This window comes from Bufo gargarizans, chromosome 8 (genome assembly GCF_014858855.1).
Source record: "Bufo gargarizans isolate SCDJY-AF-19 chromosome 8, ASM1485885v1, whole genome shotgun sequence".
Taxonomy (NCBI): Eukaryota; Metazoa; Chordata; class Amphibia; order Anura; family Bufonidae; genus Bufo; species Bufo gargarizans.
Window position 1 is genome coordinate 48,143,198 of NC_058087.1, and position 17,545 is coordinate 48,160,742.

The 17,545-nt window shown below is 43.9% G+C and overlaps 1 protein-coding gene across 5 annotated transcripts in view; it reads left to right on the forward strand.

Moving 5' to 3' along the window:
• The window catches only part of PCNT (pericentrin), a 113,593-nt gene that overhangs the window by 36,471 nt on the left and 59,577 nt on the right, over positions 1 to 17,545 (forward strand). For all 5 annotated transcript variants that reach the window (XM_044303371.1, XM_044303372.1, XM_044303374.1 and 2 more), the window contains 7 exons: positions 566 to 780; positions 7,044 to 7,713; positions 11,238 to 11,456; positions 11,538 to 11,687; positions 11,778 to 11,924; positions 14,805 to 14,956; positions 16,943 to 17,109. In XM_044303371.1, coding sequence (XP_044159306.1) covers positions 566 to 780; positions 7,044 to 7,713; positions 11,238 to 11,456; positions 11,538 to 11,687; positions 11,778 to 11,924; positions 14,805 to 14,956; positions 16,943 to 17,109 — 1,720 coding nt within the window. The remainder of the gene's footprint in view (positions 1 to 565; positions 781 to 7,043; positions 7,714 to 11,237; positions 11,457 to 11,537; positions 11,688 to 11,777; positions 11,925 to 14,804; positions 14,957 to 16,942; positions 17,110 to 17,545) is intronic.

Consider the following 17,545-nt stretch of genomic DNA (forward strand, 5'->3'; position numbering starts at 1 on the left):
AGGGAGAAAAAGACACGCCCGGGAGAACTTTTGCAGGCCCGCCCAGTTGAGCCGAATGGCTCATTAGCATAGAAGGTAGGAAATATTGCGGGGGGCATCGCGGACAAACAGAATAAGCACCACCGGGGGCCGGCAAGTAAGGGTATATCTTTAGTTTAACTTGCATTTTCAGGTGAAAGGTCCTCTTTAAGGGCTCCTAAACGCATGAATTTGTTCTGTTGTTTTTCTGATCTACTTACAAGAGGTTATGCAAGGAAGCTCTTTGCAGGCTCTGCCTCTAAAGCCACCAGATGTAAGGCAGCTATCCTGTAAGTCAATGATCAACCTTTTAAACAGGCCTTGAGACATGACTTGGATAAAGCCAGCATCTGATCTGCATACAGCTGTTTGGGGTCGATTTAACCCTCAACCATGCAGAGCAGAGACTACTGGCTTAAAGGGGTTGGCCTGCTAGGATAGTTCATTACTGACAATCATTTCATACAGTAAGAACATCTATAATTGTGTTTTTTTTTGTTGTTGTTGTTTTGTTTTTTATCATTATATATCCCTTTATTTCAAACAGAATGCTAAAATGTGCCAAACAGATTTTGAGTTTGTGTCAGATTTTGGTGGTGGAAAACAGGAGCAAGATAAACGGCTGTCACAGCTCGAAGTATTGCAGACTCTGCATGCTAAGGAGCTGGCAGATGCCAGAGAAAAGGTGGCTAACGACTTGGAGGAAATTACAAAAAGATTGAAAGAAGAGAAAGAAAATGCACTAAAGGAAGCTGATGACATGTAAGCTAAATGCAATATTTTCACTCGTGTGATCGTTGTCTTTACTAAGAGAATTTGTATATTATCTATATTCAATAGGGATGAAGTGGTTCTAAAATTGTGTCTGTTAGGACACAAAAGCCATTGGAAAAGTCTGATAAGTTTCTTTAACCACTTCAGCCCCGCTAGGTGAAACCCCCTTCATGACCAGGCCACTTTTTACACTTCGGCACTACACTACTTTCACCGTTTATCGCTCGGTCATGCAACTTACCACCCAAATGAATTTTACCTCCTTTTCTTCTCACTAATGGAGCTTTCATTTGGTGGTATTTTATTGCTGCTGACATTTTTACTTTTTTTGTTATTAATCAAAATGTAACGATTTTTTTGCAAAAAAATGACATTTTTCACTTTCAGCTGTGAAATTTTGCAAAAAAAACGACATCCATATATAAATTTTTCGCTAAATTTATAGTTCTACATGTCTTTGATAAAAAAAAAATGTTTGGGCAAAAAAAAAATGGTTTGGGTAAAAGTTATAGCATTTACAAACTATGGTACAAAAATGTGAATTTCCGCTTTTTGAAACTGCTCTGATTTTCTGAGCACCTGTCATGTTTCCTGAGGTTCTACAATGCCCAAACAGTAGAAAAACCCCACAAATGACCCCATTTCGGAAAGTAGACACCCTAAGGTATTCGCTGATGGGCATAGTGAGTTCATAGAACTTTTTATTTTTTGTCACAAGTTAGCGGAAAATGATGATGATTTTTTATATTTTTTTTTTTCTTACAAAGTCTCATATTCCACTAACTTGCGACAAAAAATAAAAAATTCTAGGAACTCACCATGCCCCTCACAGAATACCTTGGGGTGTCTTCTTTCCAAAATGGGGTCACTTGTGGCGTAGTTATACTGCCCTGGCAATTTAGGGGCCCAAATGTGTGAGAAGAACTTTGCAATCAAAATGTGTAAGAAATGACCGGTGAAATCCGAAAGGTGCACTTTGGAATATGCGCCCCTTTGCCCACCTTGGCAGCAAAAAAGTGTCACACATGTGGTATCGCCGTACTCAGGAGAAGTTGGGGAATGTGTTTTGGGGTGTCATTTTACATATACCCATGCTGGGTGAGAGAAATATCTTGGCAAAAGACAACTTTTCCCATTTTTTTATACAAAGTTGGCATTTGACCAAGATATTTTTCTCACCCAGCATGGGTATATGTAAAATGACACCCCAAAACACATTGCCCAACTTCTCCTGAGTACGGCGATACCAGATGTGTCACACTTTTTTGCTGCCAAGGTGGGCAAAGGGGCACATATTCCAAAGTGCACCTTTCGGATTTTGCAGGGCATTTTTTACACATTTTGATTGCAAAGTTCTTCTCACACATTTGGGCCCCTAAATTGCCAGGGCAGTATAACTACGCCACAAGTGACCCCATTTTGGAAAGAAGACACCCCAAGGTATTCCGTGAGGGGCACTGCGAGTTCCTAGAATTTTTTATTTTTTGTCACAAGTTAGCGGAAAATGATGATTTTTTTTTTTTCTCTTTTTTCCTTACAAAGTCTCATATTCCACTAACTTGCGACAAAAAATAAAAAATTCTAGGAACTCGCCATGCCCCTCACGGAATACCTTGGGGTGTCTTTCCAAAATGGGGTCACTTGTGGCGTAGTTATACTGCCCTGGCAATTTAGGGGCCCAAATGTGTGAGAAGTACTTTGCAATCAAAATCTGTAAAAAATGACCGGTGAAATCCGAAAGGTGCACTTTGTTATATGTGCCCCTTTGCCCACCTTGGCATCAAAAAAGTGTCACACATCTGGTATCGCCGTACTCAGGAGAAGTTGGGGAATGTGTTTTGGGCTGTCATTTTACATATACCCATGCTGGGTGAGAGAAATATCTTGGCAAAAGACAACTTTTCCAATTTTTTTATACAAAGTTGGCATTTGACCAAGATATTTTTCTCACCCAGCATGGGTATATGTAAAATGACACCCCAAAACACATTGCCCAACTTCTCCTGAGTACGGCGATACCAGAGGTGTCACACTTTTTTGCTGCCAAGGTGGGCAAAGGGGCACATATTCCAAAGTGCACCTTTCGGATTTTGCAGGGCATTTTTTACACATTTTGATTGCAAAGTTCTTCTCACACATTTGGGCCCCTAAATTGCCAGGGCAGTATAACTACCCCACAAGTGACCCCATTTTGGAAAGAAGACACCCCAAGGTATTCCGTGAGGGGCATGGCGAGTTCCTAGAATTTTTTATTTTTTGTCGCAAGTTAGTGGAATATGAGACTTTGTAAGGAAAAAAGAAAAAAAAAGAAAAATCAGCATTTTCCGCTAAATTGTGACAAAAAATAAAAAATTCTAGGAACTCGCCGTGCCCCCCACGGAATACCTTGGGGTGTCTTCTTTCCAAAATGGGGTCACTTGTGGCATAGTTATACTGCCCTGGCAATTTAGGGGCCCAAATGTGTAAGAAGTACCTTGAAATCAAAATGTGTAAAAAATGGCCTGCGAAATCTGAAAGGTGCCCCTTTGCCCACCTTGGCTGCAAAAAAGTGTGACACATCTGGTATCGCCGTACTCAGGAGAAGTTGGGGAATGTGTTTTGGGGGGTCATTTTACATATAACCATGCTGGGTGAGAGAAATATCTTGGCAAAAGACAACTTTTCCCATTTTTTTATACAAAGTTGGCATTTGACCAAGATATTTTTCTCACCCAGCATGGGTATATGTAAAATGACACCCCAAAACACATTCCCCAACTTCTCCTGAGTACGGCGATACCAGATGTGTCACACTTTTTTGCAGCCTAGATGCGCAAAGGGGCCCAAATTCCTTTTAGGAGGGCATTTTTAGACATTTGGATCCCAGACTTCTTCTCATGCTTTAGGGCCCCTAAAAATCCAGGGCAGTATAAATACCCCACATGTGACCCCACTTTGGAAAGAAGACACCCCGAGGTATTCAATGAGGGGCATGGCGAGTTCCTAGAATTTTTTTTTTTTTTGCATAAGTTAGCGGATATTGATTTTTTTTTGTTTTTTTTCTCACAAAGTCTCACTTTCCGCTAACTTAGGACAAAAATTTCAATCTTTCATGGACTCAATATGCCCCTCACGGAATACCTTGGGGTGTCTTCTTTCCGAAATGGGGTCACATGTGGGGTACTTATACTGCCCTGGCTTTTTAGGGGCCCTAAAGCGTGAGAAGAAGTCTGGAATATAAATGTCTAAAAATGTTTACGCATTTGGATTCCGTGAGGGGTATGGTGCGTCCATGTGAGATTTTATTTTTTGACACAAGTTAGTGGAATATGAGACTTTGTAAGAAAAAACGAAAACAAAAACAGACAAAAAATTTCCACTGACTTGTGCCAAAAAAAATGGCTGAATGGAGCCTTACCAGGGGGGGGAGTGATCAATGACAGGGGGGTGATCAATGACAGGGGGGTGATCACCCATATAGACTCCCTGATCACCCCCCTGTCATTGATCACCCCCCCTGTAAGGCTCCATTCAGACATCCGCATGATTTTTTACGGATCCATGGATACATGTATCGGATCCACAGAACGCATGCGGACGTCTGAATGGAGCCTTACAGGGGGGTTATCAATGACAGGGGGTGATCAGGGTAATCAGGGTGATCACCCCCCTGTCACTGATCACCCCCCCTGTAAGGCTCCATTCAGACATCCGCATGATTTTTTACGGATCCATGGATACATGTATCGGATCCACAGAACGCATGCGGACGTCTGAATGGAGCCTTACAGGGGGGTTATCAATGACAGGGGGTGATCAGGGTAATCAGGGTGATCACCCCCCTGTCACTGATCACCCCCCCTGTAAGGCTCCATTCAGACATCCGCATGATTTTTTACGGATCCATGGATACATGTATCGGATCCACAGAACGCATGCGGACGTCTGAATGGAGCCTTACAGGGGGGTTATCAATGACAGGGGGTGATCAGGGTAATCAGGGTGATCACCCCCCTGTCACTGATCACCCCCCCTGTAAGGCTCCATTCAGACATCCGCATGATTTTTTACGGATCCATGGATACATGGATCGGATCCACAGAACGCATGCGGACGTCTGAATGGAGCCTTACAGGGGGGTTATCAATGACAGGGGGTGATCAGGGTAATCAGGGTGATCACCCCCCTGTCACTGATCACCCCCCCTGTAAGGCTCCATTCAGACATCCGCATGATTTTTTACAGATCCATGGATACATGGATCGGATCCACAGAACGCATGCGGACGTCTGAATGGAGCCTTACAGGGGGGTTATCAATGACAGGCGGGTGATCAGGGTAATCAGGGTGATCACCCCCCTGTCACTGATCACCCCCCCTGTAAGGCTCCATTCAGACATCCGCATGATTTTTTACGGATCCATGGATACATGGATCGGATCCACAGAACGCATGCGGACGTCTGAATGGAGCCTTACAGGGGGGTTATCAATGACAGGCGGGTGATCAGGGTAATCAGGGTGATCACCCCCCTGTCACTGATCACCCCCCCTGTAAGGCTCCATTCAGACATCCGCATGATTTTTTACGGATCCATGGATACATGGATCGGATCCACAGAACGCATGCGGACGTCTGAATGGAGCCTTACAGGGGGGTTATCAATGACAGGGGGTAATCAGGGTGATCACCCCCCTGTCACTGATCACCCCCCCTGTAAGGCTCCATTCAGACGTCCGCATGATTTTTACGGATCCATGGATACATGGATCGGATCCGTAAAAATCATGCGGACGTCTGAATGGAGCCTGACAGGGGGGTTATCAATGACAGGGGGTGATCAGGGTAATCAGGGTGATCACCCCCCTGTCACTGATCACCCCCCCTGTAAGGCTCCATTCAGACGTCCGCATGATTTTTACGGATCCATGGATACATGGATCGGATCCGTAAAAATCATGCGGACGTCTGAATGGAGCCTTACAGGGGGGGTGATCAGTGACAGGGGGGTGATCAATGACAGGGGGTGATCAGGGAGTGTATATGGGTGATCACCCGCCTGTCATTGATCACCCCCCTGTAAGGCTCCATTCAGACTTCCGCATGATTTTTACGGATCCATGGATACATGGATCGGATCCGTAAAAATCATGCGGACGTCTGAACGGAGCCTGACAGGGGGGTGATCAATGACAGGGCGGTGATCAATGACAGGGGGGTGATCAGGGAGTTTATATGGGGTGATCATGGGTGATCAGGGGTTTATAAGGGGTTAATAAGTGACGGGGGGGTGGGGTGTAGTGTAGTGTGGTGTTTGGTGCGACTGTACTGACCTACCTGAGTCCTCTGGTGGTCGATCCAAACAAAAGGGACCACCAGAGGACCAGGTAGGAGGTATATTAGACGCTGTTATGAAAACAGCGTCTAATATACCTGTTAGGGGTTAAAAAATTCGGATCTCCAGCCTGCCAGCGAGCGATCGCCGCTGGCAGGCTGGAGATCCACTCGCTTACCTTCAGTTCCTGTGAGCGCGCGCGCCTGTGTGTGCGCGTTCACAGGAAATCTCGCGTATCGCGAGATGACGCGTATATGCGTGACTGTGCGCAGCCCTGCCACCTCCGGAACGCACATGTGCGTTAGGCGGTCCGGAGGTGGTTAAATTGGTTACTTAAAGGGAACCTGTCACCGGGATTTTGGGTATAGAGCTGAGGACATGGGCTGCTAGATGGCCGCTAGCACATCCGCAATACCCAGTTCCCATAGCTCTGTGTGCTTTTATTGTGTAAAAAAACGATTTGATACATATGCAAATTAACCTGAGATGTGTCCTGGTTCTGAGATGAGTCCTGTACGTGAGATGAGTCAGGGACAGGACTCCTCTCAGGTTAATTTACATATGTATCAAATCGGTTTTTTGACCAATAAAAGCCACACAGAGCTATGGGGACTGGATATTGCGGATATGCTAGCGGCCATCTAGCAACCCATGTCCTCAGCTCTATACACAAAATCCCGGTGACAGGTTCCCTTTAACTCCTCAAGATAAGGGATCACATTTGTAATATGGGTGTAAAGGGGTGTTTTTTAATATTGCATAAAGCTTGTGCATTAACTTCTACAAATTCCAAACTAATTGTAGTAAAAATTGAAACGGAAAAGCTTTTTTTAATGCTGCATTTTATTTATTTTTTTCGTTATAAGTTTAAACCTCAAGAATCATGTGTTTTACTTCAGAAACGTGTTCTTAATGATTCATCATTGTCTTGGTCTAGGATTGCCCAAATACGTGTGGAAAATGCAAGCCTCCAGAAGGATCTCCTGAGACAGCCGCTAATAAGAACAGTCTCTGTGGAGTATAAGGAGGTTGGTAATGATGATCCCAACCTGCAGTCAGAAGAGAATCACATTTCTTGTATATCTGAGGAGAAAAGCGATCAAGAATCTGGTGTTGGAGACTTGCCCCTGAAAGGTCCAGATACAGAGAAAAATACTGTCTGTTCATCCAATCTGTGTTCTGTTGGTGATCTTAATGCCTGCTTGTCAGAGCTGCAAAGCCTTCACAACAACGAATTGTACACTCGGGTAGCCGAGTTGCTCCAAAAGCATCAGGACGAACTGCGCGTTCGTGAGCGAGACAACGAAGCACACATTCAAAGTCTAGAAGCTTCACAACTGGTAAAGCTGGACACTTTGGAGTCCTCCTATTTGACAGAGATACAGAAGATCCGAGATGAACATGCCCTTGCGGTGGAAGATCTGGAGAAGTGCTTGTATAATAAACTCCAAGAGAAGGAAAAAGAGGTTCAAGACCAGTTGGAAAAGTCCAGGGTGCAGTGGTTACAACAGCAAGAGCTGGAACTGCAACATCTACGCCAAGACCTGGCATCAGTACACTTGGAAAAATTCCAGGCTATGGCACAAGAGTTGGAAGCTGCCCACAGGGTGAGGAGAAACTTACATTGCTGCTTTCTTATACATTGTTTTATATACAGAAAAGTAGAATTGGAGTGTGTGATGTACATGTTACATGACTGATCTCTTAGATGCAGGAAGTAAACAATATTTTTTTCTTACATTGTACACTGCAAACATGGAATCTTAAGATGGTAGGGTGAGTTACCTCAGTGTGCTTTTCTCTTAACCTGAAGTGTTTTGTTTCGCTTCTTTTTCTGTCAAAGTGATTCATCAGGTTTGTTTCTTGGCCAGCTCCAGCATGTCACCTTTGTTTCAGGCCCAGCCCCATAGCTGTCAGGTGGCTCCACACTCCCCAAGCATCTCGTTGCTAGGATCGAATGTCACAGCAGGTGGCTCATTAAACCTAAGCTGTGGTGCACATTGACTTATTAAGGCCCGGTTTACACCTTTTTTTTTTTTTTTAAACAAGTTGGAAAAAATCCATAACAAAGCATGTGTTTTTACCTCTTTTGAGCTGTTGTTGTGTTTTTTTTTTTGTGTGTGTGTGTGTATATATATATATATATATATATATATGTGTGTGTGTGTGTTTTCAGAGATATTTTTACTGATTACCTATAGGTCATCAGTATCTGATCGATGGGTGTCCAGTTAGCTATTTGAGCAGGCATTGGCGTTCACAGTAGTGCCGCTGCTTAATTGCAGCCTTCCCTAGGCCATGTGACGTCACTTTCATCGCTATCATGGCCTAGACTCGGCTCCATTTAAGTGAATGGGGCTGAGCTGCAACACCAAGCTTTGGGACAGAGAAGGCCACAGCGCTTGTGCCTTCTCAAATAGTGTTGAATCCATAACATAATTCTTAGATAACCCGAAGCTTGTACGCTGAGCTTGAAACACAAGTTCGCTCATCACCTATTATCAAACAGCTGATCAGTGGGGATCCTGGGTGTTGGACACCCACTAATCGGATCGGAAAACTCCTTTAAATCAATAATACCATTGCTGTGACGTGTGAGCTGTGCATGCAATAACCATGACATGAGAGTGATGGTCTGCATGTTAGGGATGTTGGCGAAGGCTAGCTTAATGCATGGCATAAGTTTATATGAACACTCATTCATGATTATCCTGTGTAAAGGTGCCGCATATCGCCCGATGAATGAGCAAAGCGCTCATCAGGTGAAATGATTTGAGGTGCGGACACCTCAATCATCGTTCCCGAGCAGCAGATAGTCATGTCTAAACAGCACCCTGCTGCCCAGGAACAATGATTTTGTATACGGTCTAGCACAGACCGACAGTGTAAATGTGATCACACCTTGCCCTGACTTCTCCTAAGTTTAATCAAACTGAAGAGGGCACGGCAGTTGCAGAGATTGCAGAGCCTCTAGGTGTAATGACAACTCCCCTGTTGCTCCTAGAGGCTCACTTGCATATGTTAAAACATAATTTTTCTCACCAAAATGCGGGCACATATGAACATGGGACCAACACAGATGCCTTCAGCTGCCAAGGGCACATGCAGCAGGTCAGCCAGTTTCATAGATACAAAACTGCTGACAGATTCATTTGAATTGATGAGAGAATATGCATATAATACCAAATGCTCTAAAATGTCCCTAAAACAGTGTTTGAATGGAACATAAAATATAGACACAGCAGACATCGATGCCGATAATTAGGCTTGAATGAATCTGGTTTGGACTGCTCTATCAGAAACCGATTTCATTTGATAACTTTGTGTAGAATATGCGCTCCGTACCTCCTGTGAAATGTATGGGCTCCGCTCAGGCCTTGTTCTTCTCGCCACAAGTAATGCAAGACTTGCTAAGTCTAGTGCCTGTGACATTACAGTTCGGTTCCGCGCATACATTGCGGATTTTAAAATCCGAAGCCAAACTCTGGTTTTGAAACAGTAATTTACTCGCAGAATCTAACTGTGACATCACAGGTAGCACGTCTCGCATTACTTGTGGCGAGAAGAACAAGGCCTGAGCGGAGCCCATACATTTTATTAAGGTACGGAGCGCATATTCTAAATAAAGTTTTCAAACTAATCTGGTTTTAGTCCGAACCCGATTCGCTCAAGCCTACCGATAATGTGTGTGTTAGTTGGTGATGCAGCCTTCAGGCCTTTTGAGTTGGGTGACTATGTCTTTGGTTGATATCACAGATCTTCATGGCAACCTCCAGGGTTTGGATGGCTTTAAGAGGACCTGGCAGCTCTCCTCACATGTCTGTTTCAGGAAATACTTGCAATGTGCCGTTTCCTTTGTCAAACACCTAGTTGTCAAGTTATTCATACTGTATGCTTTCAGGAGAAATAACAGAGGATGGGCCCAGTGAAGGGTTAGGTGTAAACATTTAAAGGGGTTATCCAATCCCTATACTGCGCCCCAAAATGCCTCATACAGGTTATACTTACCACGGCACCTGCGTCTCTCTTGACGGCCGCCGCTGCATCTCCCCTGTTGCGCAAATCAAAACCTATATGGGCGGGGGCAGCCAATAGCGGGCAGTGACGGGAACAAGCCTACCTAGCGTCACCCGCGATGCTAGGGAGGCTCATTCCCGTTGCGGCCTGCTACTGGCTGGAGCCCCAACCCCACCCCCACCCCATTGCCGAATGTTTTGATCCGCGCGACGGGGAGATGCAGCTGCAGCCGTGCGGGTGGCGGGGAGCAGGTTGAGTATAACCTCTATGCGGTGCCCGGGCATTATAGGGGTTGGAAAACCAAATAAATTGTTTGTCTAACCTGCCCATAGTTGTAACACTTGTTGGCAAAGGTACTTGAGACAAATGGAGTGATTTTTCCATGTGGGAAACTGTCCTATATTCCACAATTTTACATATATTCGTACCATTGCAATGGTGGAGCAATGAAGACGGTGTTGCTGAACATACCCACATAAGTTGAAAGGGAGGCATTGATGCACATGAGGAGAACATGGCTCTACCACTTTACAGATCACTACTCATGGGATATTGTGTACAGTTTTGGGCATCTGTGCACAAGATGGACATAGCAGAGCTTAAATGCGTTCAAAGGAGGGCATCTAATGTAATAAATTGAATAACTATGTACAAATGTAGCAAGGGTCAATACAGATGTTTCCCATCATCTATTTATACGCAGGGCTTTAATGGTGACACGGGCGTGATAAAAAAGCTGAAGGTTACAAACTCTTAGCAACCATCCGTGAAATTCGCATTGCATCCGCACTTGCTTGCGGATGCAATGCGTTTTTTACTGAAGCCCCATTAACTTCTATGGGGCCAGGGCTGCGTCAAAAAAGCTGAATATAGAACACGCTGCCTTTTTCACGCAATGCAGAAGTGATGCGTGAAAAAAAACGCTCATGTACACAGACCCATTGAAATGAATGGGTCAGGATTCAGTGCGGGTGCTATGTGTTCACGTCACGCATTGTACCCGTGCAGAAAACTCTTGTGTGAAAGAGGCCTTATGGTGTTGAAATGTAACCACATAGGAGCAGATTGACCTCAGCAATTGACTGTACCTTTTTAAATCTAACATTACTTTTAGGATGACCTGAGACAGAAGCTTGAGCAGCAGCTTTTCCAACTAGAGGAAGAAAAAAAACAGGCCTTGGATATCTTACAAGAGGAAGTTCTACGAATGGAAGCTCAGAACCGGCTCGCTGTGCAAGAGCTTCGTGACCTGCACAAAGTAGGAGTTGATCATCAAACCGCTAGACTGCAGGAAGAGGTGAAGAAGGTGACCGAGGAGCTTCAAAAACAGGAGGTCAGTGATTAGCCGTCCCTTTTTGTGCTAATATCTATAGTCTTGGTTCCTTGTACAAGGTTTGATCTGTTCTCTCTTCAGCTGTTTATCGCAGATCTTACATGTGAACGGCAGTCCTTGTCCACAGAACTGCAGAGAAAGTCTGAGCAGCAGCTGCAGTTCCAGGAGGAGATAGAGTTATTGAAGTGTCAGTCAGAGATGTTGCTGGAACAGCAAATCAATCTCCTAAAAGTAAGACCTGCCAACTCCTGATATAGTTTTATATATTTTACTCCATGTACATGGGATCTGTCCTAGGCCGCAGTGCATTTGTTTTCTCAGGATGAATTCAGAGCAGAGAAAAGGTCTGCAATACAGGAGCTTGAAGAACAGTTTGGTAGAGACCTTGAGAAGGTGAGAGCTGAGCATCAGATGGAGAAGGATGACTTTAAGAAGCAGCTGGAAGATAAAAACACACTAGTGTTACAGGTGTGTATAACGAGAGATTCCGCAATTAAAATCAATTGTACTATGGGTATGTGAAGTTTGAGCAGCCAGTCTTCACACAAAACCCTTAACTGTACGTTGTAAGAACTTTGGGACGTAGACCCCCACTGATTGCTAAAACCCGGACTTAGAAAAGCTCAGCTTAGGCTACTTTCACACTGGCGTTTCTGAGTCCGCCTGTGAGATCCGTTTCAGGGCTCTCACAAGCAGCCCAAAACGGATCATTTCAGCCCCAATGCATTCCGAATGGATAAGGATCCGTTCAGAATGCATCAGTTTCCCTCCGTTCAGCCTCTATATTCCGCTCTGGAGGCGGACACCAAAACCCTGCTTGCAGCGTTTTGATGTCCGCCTGACCATGTGGAGCCAAACTGATCCGTCCTGACTTACAATGTAAGTCAATGGGGACGGATCCGTTTTCAGTGACACAATATGGTGCAATTGAAAACGGATCCGTCCCCCATTGACTTTCAGTGTAAGTCAAACAAAACAGAGCCATTTGCATTATCATGAAATAACAAAAAAATGTTGTTCATGGTAATGCAAACGGATCCGTTCTGAACGGATACAAGCGTTTGCATTATGGGTGCGGATCAGTGTGTGCAGATACCAGACGGATCCGCACCTAACGCAGGTGTGAAAGTATCCTTAGTGTTGCTTCTCACCTCTTCTGAAGACAACCTCATAGACTTTACTGAGCCTGTAGACAGCAGAGGGACATCTCTCAGTTGATTGCTTCTAACTCCTTGTTTTAGGGATCGGCGGGGGTCTCGGCACTTGGACACCCCCACCTTTTATATATCACCGACAAAGTGTCAAAAGTTTACAAAGCGTAGTTACTATTTAGGGGGTGTGGTTTAGCCCCAATGGGGCATGGCTTAAGATGTGACAACATGTCCCAAAGTTGGGGAAAAGTTAGAGAAGTGTTCAGCCATGCACCAAGTTTATCCAGCCAGAGCCGAAAACTTTCTACATTTTAGACAGATTTAGTAAATCTTCTCCAGTAACCACCATGGCATAACCACATGGACTGATGTACAAAATAGTAGCTCTTGAGTGAGGAAAGTTTATTTCTCCACACAGGCACTTTTTTTTTTTTTACTTTTGATTTTTTTTGTCTTTCATGATCAGAAAATCACAAATATCACTAAAGTTCTATTAACACGCATTAGGTTATTTCCGGCAACCCCAAACTAGTGTTGAATATAGTTAAAGGGATTGTTAAAATTCTTTATTCCAGGAGGAGGACTGGAGTTGCTGCACTGTAAACCAGGACAGGGAGTGACCAATGAGTTTAGTTTCATGTTTCCTTTTACTACAATTGGTGGCATTGGGGACATTTTTAAGAACTCTTACAACCCTTTTTAATGTAGGTTTAACTCTGTTAAACAGTAATGCAAGTCTATTGAACTTTGTAGCGTCTTGTCACTGGTTTATTTAACCTCAAAGTTTCCACTATTAATTTGCACAGTAGTAACTGTTCTGTACGGTGGAAATATGCTACCAAATAAACGGCCTCAATATCCAGTTACACCTCGTAGGCATCATGTTGCTTAGATTGGAATAAATGTTCTGTTTTTGGAAGAAGTATTAAAATGGTTTATCAGGTGGTGATATTTATATGTATAAGGCCTCATGCACACGACCGTATGTTTTGCGGTCCGCAAAAAAAAACGGATGATCCGTATGGCATCCGTTTTTTGTTTTTTTTTGCGTGCGGATCCATTGTAATAATGCCTATCCTTGTCCGCAAACTAGAAAAAAATAGGACATGCACTATTTTTTTTGCGGCGGAACGGACATACTGATGCGGACAGCACACATTGAAATGAATGGGTCCGCATCCTATCCGCAAAAAAAAAAACGGAACGGAAACAAAATATGGTCATGTGCATGAGCCCTAAGGCTAGTTTCACACTAGTGTTTACAGATCCAGCAGACTGTTAGGTTCGGGAACAGCCTACAAGATCCGAAATGGGGCACGGCCCCATTAGAGGGGTTATCCAAAGTGTAAAAGATCCCCCCTCCCCCAATGCCCGGGCCCCTGGTCGTGGCCTGATGCAGCAGCGGCTGTGCAGGGATCCGGAGCGACGTGGATGCCGGGGAGCAGGCGAGTACTGTATAATGTAGGATCTTTTAGACTTTGGGTAACCCTTTTAACTACTCTGGGATCCAGCAGAAATCCTGCAAATATGCTGAGAATCGGCCAGATAAATACCGCTGCGCGCAGCAGTTTTTCTCCGAAATGTGGATGCTGCTGATCAAAAATAGTTTTGTATTCTCTACACCTGCTGCATAGTTTGTGTACTGATAATGTTCTCTGAAGCATTTTCTCCAAATCTCTTTGGGCTCTGATTTACTGGTGAAGAGATCAATCACGGAGTCTCCTCCAGTGAACCCCTTTTGCTGACGTTTTCCAGGCTTTTGCACCCTCGTTCACAATAATGTTAAACACGAAACTCTTATGTTTAAAGGTGTCGGACTGTTAAATTATTCACTCTGCATGTAAAAGGAATCTCAGGGCGGGGAGGCGGCGAGGAGAACTCTTGTGTTTTGGCTTGTCGAGCTTCCAAGCTGTTGTCTTGGTGACTGGGGCTGAAGTGAAGCTGTGAATAATGCCCTTTGCATTCACCAGTGAGAAGTGCTGGCTGACGACTGTCTGCCAGCTTGAGTTTGAATAAGCTTCCTACCACATAGTATTGCAGACAAAATGACTACCTATTTGCATAGTACTTTAGGAGACTTAACTGTGGGTGGACAATCTTGGTTACATTGTCCCTAAAAGCAGCTTTAGTACAGGGGTACCATGTTTGGGTCATGATCAGCTTTCTTACGATTTTCTCTATGATGCAAAACTCTCAGCTGCAGGAGAAAGTCACTGCTTTAACTAAGGAAATGGATGCTTCGCAGTCTCAGATGGATGTCCTTGTGCAGAGGAGAGAGAGAGAAAATCAGGAAGGAGACCACTTGGTGACAATGCTGCAATCGGATGTGCAAACAGCACACCAGGAACAGTGAGTACATGTTTGTGTTTTTTTTTTTTTGTGTGTTTTGTTATTGAGGGTTTAGGAATTTTAAGCCGGGGTTTCACGTTGCAACGTGGCCTACTGAAATGCAGCCACGTGGCCTACTGCAATGGTTGCATGTGACTGCCATTAAAGAATGCACCACCATGCAAGTTGCATGTCACTGTGACCTTTCTGCAATTAGGCTATTTTATTAACTTTTTACTGAGACTTGCTGCTGTGTCACACGTCACCATGTAGCTGTAGCCTTAAAGGGGTTGTCTCACTTCAGTAAGTGGCATTTACCATGTAGAAAAAGTTAATACAAGGCTCTTACTAATGTATTATTATCCATATTGCTTCCTTTGCTGGCTGAATTCATTTTTCCACATTATACACTGCTCGTATCCAGGGGTTATGACCACCCTGCAATGCATCAGTGGTGGTCGTGCTTGCACACTATAGGAAAAAGCGCCAGCCTCTCTGGTGACCTGGACCATAGGAGCGCATATAGGTTGGTGCTTTTTCCTATAGTGTGCAAGCACGACCATCACTGATGGATTGCAGGGTGGTCCTAACCCCTGGATACGAGCAGTGTATAATGTGATGGAAAAATGAATCCAGTCAGCAAAGGAAGCAATATGGATAATCGCAATACGTTAGTACTTTTTCTACATGATAAATGCCACTTGCTGAAGTGAGACAACCCCTTTTAAAGAAAATCTGCCACCACTCCTGAAATTTCTAAGTAAATACTTGAGTTCACCATGTAATAATTTTGAAACAACTTTTTTGACATTGCTCTGTTACTCCTTTCAGAACTTTTATAAATAAAGGTACAACAGGGTGTTACCAGTTGGTCTGATACAATCCAGTGTGATGCCGATGTGAGATTGTGCAAGGCTCATCTCCAATTGATAATACCCAGTGGTGCCTTTAATTCATAAGCTTCTGGCAAGAATAACATAGGAACTGCACAACCGAGATAAAAGATGCTCCAAAAATGGTTATTACTTGGGAAATGCAAGTTGTTACTAAAAGACATGTCCGGAGAAGGGGACAGCTCCTATTTAAGTTTAAAGAATGCAAGTATGGGTTGTTAGTGATTTGCACTTTTGGTACTTCAAAATAGCACCTTTGGGTCTTGGTTATCAAACCTGTCTAAAGCAAAAACTGTCCTTGTTGCCCATGCCAAACCAGTCAAGAGTTAATTTTTAATTTCTTTTAAAAAGTTTTGTGAATTGACCAAGAGCAGGAAATTGTAAAATAAAGAAACATTACTCTCCCTTCAAATGTCCTGCTTGGCTGATCTGGACCGTGTCGATGTGGCGCTGCAGGCATCAGTGGTCACGTGTACATGAATGGCACATGACTGCTATGTCGGTGATTAGCTTAAGCAGTCACGTGAATGATTAACTTTATGGCATAGGTGCAGGACAACCAGGGACTGCAATGCTGAAATATTTAAATGGCAAGGTTTTTTATTTTCTTTATTTTACTTAACTTTTTTTCTTTTCTTTTTTTTCTCCATTCTTGGACAACACGTCTAAGGCTCTACAAAAATGAAAGCTGCTTTGTTTGGTTGCTGTGGGCATATGGGCACGTTTGATAAATAAAACCCAGCCTGGATGATCTATTGGTGCATATTAAAAGTGTAAAGCAGTTAACAGATTTCACTATAAAGGTTTATTTGTTCCGTTTCACATATACAGTTTCTAAAATTATGCCGTTGAGCAGTCTCGGGACTGAGCAGTGAGACGATCGCTCTGGAGTAGGGATCCGCAGGTTGGGCATCCCTGCTCTAGAAGCTAATCAATGTGAGCAGCTGCATTTATGGGGCTGCGATCCTGCAAATTATTATGGACATTTTATACAAATGTCACTGTGACTTCTCACAGCCCGAAGGATGGTTCCTTCATTATTTTCACTTTGCTGCTCAACCTATAAGGTTTAGGAATCAAACCTCATAACTCCTCACTTTTGTTTGCCTACCAGGAGAAAGTTACAAGACTCCTGTCAGCGGTTTCTGAAGATTTTTACAGATGTTCTTAAAAGCACTTTGGTCACCGAAGATTTAATCAGCAAAAAGATTGGTCTCTGCTTGGACAACAGCTTGTCAGCTGATGATGAAAAAACTATTGAGACCTTTGCAAAATCCTCAGGTATGTTAACCACTTTCGTATGTGCAAATATTAGATTTTTAGGGAGAACTCCTGCTCTGAAAGGACCCACAGCTTTCACTAACATTGATCTTACCCAGGTTTGGCATGTTTAAAAGGGGATTCTCTTCCTAAAATGTCCAACTCCTTGGCTAGACCTTAACCCCTGCTCACTGCATAATATATATCCGTTGTGAGCGAAGGCCTGTTTGTGTTCCATGAAACATATACATATCACTGTTGGTGATCTGCTTTTGTATCGGTAGCAGAAGCCCTGCCGAGGCACATAGCCAGGCTCCTGGTGCTACTGTCAAGAATCGGTGACCATTGCAGTTGAACCTCTAGTAGGTCTTGGTTAGGAACAACTGGGGCAGTTTGCAGTTTAGTTCACAACAATGCAATTTTGGCACGCTGACATGGCTGCCATAGGCCTAGCAAA